Consider the following 5,415-nt stretch of genomic DNA (forward strand, 5'->3'; position numbering starts at 1 on the left):
TCTAGAGTCTTAGAGATCCCAAATCAAGGCGTCCGCAAGGTCAGTTCCTTCTGGAGGCTCTGGGGGAGTTCGTCTCGAGCCTCTCTCGTGGCTTCTGGGGGAACCAGCGACCCTCCCAGCTCTGCTCCCGCCTCCAGACGGTGTTCTCCCTGTGCGTCTGTGTCTTTGGGCCCAAGGTTCCCGCTTCTTATAAGAACCCCGGGCATACTGGGCTTAGGGTCTGCCCTAACTCAGGATAACCTCATCTTAGGTAAAATCTGCAAAGACCGTGTTACCACAGAAGATCGCATTCACAGGTTCTGGGAAGACATGAACTTCTGGGGGCCACCATTCGACTCAGGACAGTGGAATCCGATGTCAGGAAAAGGCTCTAAAATAACAGAGGCTGTTGCCCTGCTCCCCTTCCTAACTGCCCCCCCCCGCAGGTGTGGGCGCACACTCGCCAGCCAGGCTCCCCTTCCTAACTGTCCCCCCTCCCCACAGGTGGGCGCACACTCGCCATGCCGCGCTCCTTCCTCGTAAAGAGCAAGAAGGCTCACACCTACCACCAGCCCCGCATCCAGGAAGATGACCCGGTCTGGCCTCCTGCCCTTAGCCCCGGTGAGTCAGATCTCCCCCTGCAGCACCCACCCAGGGCTCCCTGCCCCCTGTGTTGGGGAGGCGGCGGCATCCCTTCTGCAAATGCAGAAGCTCAGTAAATGTTGAATGAACGAATGAATGAATGAATGAATGAATGAATGAATCCACCTCTTCCGACCCTTTGAGATGGTGGGAGCGTCAGGATTGGAGCTGGTTAAGACATGTGGGTCCTAACCAGACTCAGAAAACATCTAGGGCTGTTGGGTGCTCAGAAAGCTAACACTGGGCCAGGAGTTCTCCCTGGCGAGGGGTTCCTTTCGGCCTCCACCCGACTCCCACCATCCTGGGCAGGGCCCGTGCATGCGAGCATCTGGGGACAGCAACAAATGTGTCTCTGGGTCCCCACCCTCCTAGGAGCTGTAGCTGGTGTCACGGATGGTCTTGTCTCCCCACAGGAGCCAGGGACCAAGTCCTGAGCAATGATCCTGTCTTCAGCGCCCTGTTCCCAAACCACTGCTTGACCTGGACTGACCTCAAACGCGAGCCAGAGCTGGAGCTGGACCAGAGCATGAGCAGGACGCCCTTGGTGCCAGGTACCCCGGCCATTCCCCACCAGCCAGTGCAAGTGAAATGGAGGGGGGATGGGCTCACGGAAGCAGGGATCCTAGGAGTTACAGAGTCAGGAAAGACGGACAAGGTCTTTGGATACAATCTGGGCTTTCCAGCTTCTGCTTGGACCCAGACCCTCTCCCACAGTCAGTGTTTGGGGCTACACACCACAACCCTCAGCATGAGGTCAGTAGGTGGAGAGAGGTGGGGAGCAGTGCCCTAAGTTTCAATGAATCAGCACCATACGTGTGTCCCACTCTCCGCAGAGGGCCCTGCTGTAATGCCCCGATCCCAGGACAGGGACTCCAACTCACCCCCGTTCTACAAGCCCAGCTTCTCCTGGGATGCCCTGGCCTCGTCTTATGGCCACAGCTACCGGCAGGCCCCCTCCACCATGCAGTCTGCCTTCCTCGAGCGCTCCGTCAGCCTGTACGGCAGCCCTCTGGTGCCCAGCGCCGAGCCGCCCCTGGACTTCAGCCTCCGCTGCTCCCCGGGCATGGACACGTACCACTGTATCAAGTGCAACAAGGTGGGCAGCTGGGGTGTGGGTGGGCTCGCGGGCCCTGCTCCGTGTCCCCTCCCCGGGTCCCTGACAGCGGGGTGCTCCCTGTGCTGTGAATCTTGGGTCCTTTGGTGGGACCCAGGGTTCAGAATGCTCATCCTCACCGTGGTTTGCTGAGCCCGGGGATGCGGACAAAAGGCTCTGCGAGGCTGCATCACTGGCCCCAGAGCACACAGCGAGCTGACGCCGGTGCCAGCCTTCACGTGCGGCTATGGCGGACTCCTGGCTCCCAGCCACTCGGCCATTCAGCCCCTAGCTAGGGCCGGGAGGGGCCTCTTACGTGCTCCCACAGCCCCCATTTTCTAGACAGGAAACCAAACCACAGAGAGGGAGAGGGCCCTTCCCGGGACACACAGCAATTCCAGCGGAGTCGGCACGCCGGTGCTTCTCCTGCTTTACGCCCATCTGTGCCTGGGTGTAGAGGCGGTGGGGGGGCCTTGGGACCCCGGGCCCACCTCCCTCTCCTCAGCCCCCAGTGGCTTCACACTCTGCCCTCTGCCCCCAGGTGTTCTCCACTCCACATGGGCTCGAAGTGCACGTCCGCCGCTCCCACAGCGGGACCCGGCCCTTCGCCTGTGACGTCTGTGGCAAAACCTTTGGCCACGCCGTGAGCCTGGAGCAGCACACGCATGTCCATTCCCAGGTGGGCAGCAGGCCAAGCCCAGGACACCCCCGCCCCGCCTCCCATTCCTGCTCTGGGCCTCCCGCAGGAAGCCTCGGGGCTGTGGCTGGACCCCTCACCCTGCCCCTGAGGGTGACACAGATCGGGGGTCCTTTACTCCCTCCTCTGGGTCCCCAAAACCCTCTTTTAAAAATTATTATATCATACATACTTTACCTTGTTCTTGAGAATGAATAATCGTGCTTTAGTGCTAGTTACGTTATCGTTTTCCCAACACCCACTCTTAACTGACTTCCCTCCCCGGCGGACCAAATGTGCTGCGGGGAGAGCTCCTGGCCCAGGGGGATGCTCAGAAATGATCGGCGTGGTCTGTGTGCGCAGAGCCGGGGTCCTCGGCTTCGACTTTTAGGATCTTGGAGTCAGGCTTACATGACCCTCTTGTCCCACTTAGCTTCTCGAATATTCCATTCCAGGGAAAGTGCCCGAAATGACCCGAGCTGCTAACACCGGGAGAGGCAGGGTAGGGCCATGAGAGCTCTCAGCTGTGAGCGCACACCCCATGCCAGTTGCTGGCTCAGCTCTCTACCCTTTGAGCTCATTCCTGCTGCTCTCATGTACAGATGGGGAAACTGAGTCTCAAGGGGTTAAATGACTTGTTTAAGGTCATGCAGCCTCTAAGCGGCAGAAGCCAAAAACGGGTTCCAATAATACAGTCTCTTAACCAAAGCCCTGCAAAGCCCATGACCATGTCCCAGGTCAGTCGATCTATCAGTCAGTCAACAAACCCGTGGTGAGGTTCATTGTGCATGGGATACTGTGAAGGTTGCAGGGGAAAGCCCAGAGGAGGCCTCTCAGGCCCCATGCCTCAGCGCCCCCTCTTGGGATGCAGAAATGGGGGTCTCTGGGTCCTGCTCCGCCAGGACCCGTTCTCGAGGCCCCCCCAACGAGTGTCCTGTTCCTCAGGGGATCCCGGCAGGGCCCGGACCTGCGCCCGGCGTGGCAGTCCCGGGTCTCGAGGCCCCGCCCGCGCCTGACCCCCCGGGGCCTCGTTTCCTCCGGCAGGAGCGCAGCTTCGAGTGCCGGATGTGCGGCAAAGCCTTCAAACGCTCGTCCACCCTGTCCACGCACCTGCTCATCCACTCGGACACGAGGCCCTACCCCTGCCAGTTCTGTGGCAAGCGCTTCCACCAGAAGTCGGACATGAAGAAACACACCTACATCCACACGGGTGAGGCGCGCGCCCCTCGCCGGACCCGGGGCTCCCCGGCCGCGCCGCACCCCCCCATCCCACGAGAAAAAGGCCCTGCCTCGGGCAGGGGTGCAGTCAAGTCACAAAGCGAGAGGCGCTCCCCTCCACGCGGGGGGCTGGGCGCGCCGCTCCTTAACTACACTTGGCGTGGGAAAAACCCCGGGAAGGAAGGAGCCCCAGTGGGCCGGCGTGGGGGGGAAGTGAGACCAGCAGGTGGATTCGCCCTCCCTCCGCTCACTCCTCCCCTCATTCACTGCTCGGCTCTTACCTGAGCGCCTGGACCCGGTCCCTGTCTGCCCAGGGTGCAACCGGGGGGCCTTGGGTTCCCGGCTCCCTTTTGTAGTTCTTTTCTAAAGCGCATGTCGGGCCCGAGGTAACACAGCCGAGTCCGGCGAACAAAGGCAGGGTAGCGGGGCTGCGGGCCTGGCACCGACAGCCCTGACGTGGCCCTTGCTGCCCCGCAGGTGAGAAGCCCCACAAGTGCCAGGTGTGCGGGAAGGCCTTCAGCCAGAGCTCCAACCTCATCACCCACAGCCGGAAGCACACCGGCTTCAAGCCCTTCAGCTGCGAGCTGTGCACCAAGGGTTTCCAGCGCAAGGTGGACCTGCGGCGGCACCGGGAAAGCCAGCACAATCTCAAGTGAGGCTGCACCTGCCCCAGGCTCCGGCCAGGCTGCCCTGAGGTCCCGTCACCCAGGGGGAGGCCACCCTCCTGCACCGAGATCCCCCATCTCCTGGCCAGCCTGCCCTGGGGTCCCCTGACCCAGAGGGAGGCCGGGCTCCTTTGCCTAGATCCCGGGTCTCCCGGAGTCGGTGCTGGGCAGGGATCGTTCAGCTCGGTTTGAGACTCACAGGATTGATGTGTGACCTCCAGCAAGCTGCTTTCCCTCTCTGGACCAATATTTTCCTGCTGCAAAATATGGGAACTGGGCTGGGTCTTTTTTGAGTTCAAGTTGTTGAGAAGTCTAAGAGCTTGGGCTACTTCCCTCGGGCAGAGCCCAGGAAGCCAGCAGAGCCCCCTGCGAACAAGGATGCCGAGAATAGTCCAGAATAGGAATCCAAAGAGAAATTCTCCCCCTCTGCCTGCCGCCCACTGTGCTGGAATCTGGTTTTTAGTGGGTCTCTTTCAGGCTGCCACGGATAGCCGGAGTGGTCTCCTGCCCCAGCGGGAGGCCTCATTCCCCTCTGCTTCAGCCGGATGTGCCGGCTGCCCCCCACTTCTGACTGGCACATAGCTGGCCCCTAGGGTTCCTGCTCTCCTTTCAGGCCAAGGGGCTGGAGAGACAAGCAGTCATGCTCTCAGGAGCCCGTCCCCCTCAACTGCTGTAAATAAAAATAAAGACACAGATTTATTTACCCTTGACCAGTGTTTATTAAGTGTATCCTGGGTACAAGTTAGACTTTGGGAAGGGATGGTAGGGAGCTTGGAAGGGCAGAGAAAGCTGGGGCACCTGGCTAGTTCAGTCAGTCGAGCACATGACTCTTGAGCTCAGGGTTTTAAGTTCGAGCCCCACGTTGGGTGCGGGAATTACTTAAAAAATTTAAAACTTAAAAAAAAAAGTCAGAGAAAGCTCTGGAGTTGCTGGCAGAGGGGTCGGGAGATGTGGACTCAGACCAAACCGGTAAGTGCGGAAACAGAAGCGAAGGAGCCCCCTGGGGCGAGGCTCCTGCCGTCCGGGTTGTATCAGTCTCCGCCAGCGGCTCTAACAAATTGCCATAGGGGCAGTGGCTCAAAACCATACAGTTTATCCCCGTCTAGTTCTGGAGGTCAGAAACCCAAAATGAGTCCTGGGAG

The 5,415-nt window shown here is 60.1% G+C and overlaps 1 protein-coding gene across 3 annotated transcripts; it reads left to right on the forward strand.

Moving 5' to 3' along the window:
• Nucleotides 1-500: 500 nt before the first annotated feature.
• On the forward strand, nt 501-4,264 carry GFI1B (growth factor independent 1B transcriptional repressor; the record flags this gene model as incomplete). Of its 3 annotated transcripts, none has more annotated exons than XM_080820748.1 (6): nt 501-600; nt 1,035-1,172; nt 1,455-1,717; nt 2,256-2,393; nt 3,336-3,600; nt 4,086-4,264. In XM_080820748.1, 6 exons carry the CDS (start codon nt 501-503, stop codon nt 4,262-4,264), a joined length of 1,083 nt encoding a protein of 360 aa, XP_080676874.1. The 3 variants fall into 3 exon arrangements, with proteins under 3 accessions (XP_080676874.1, XP_080676875.1, XP_080676876.1); XM_080820749.1 differs by having other exon boundaries at nt 3,435-3,600; XM_080820750.1 differs by lacking the exon at nt 2,256-2,393 and having other exon boundaries at nt 3,435-3,600.
• Between the last annotated feature and the right edge of the window lie 1,151 nt (nt 4,265-5,415).

This window comes from Martes martes (genome assembly GCF_963455335.1).
Source record: "Martes martes genome assembly, chromosome: 12".
NCBI lineage: Eukaryota > Metazoa > Chordata > Mammalia > Carnivora > Mustelidae > Martes > Martes martes.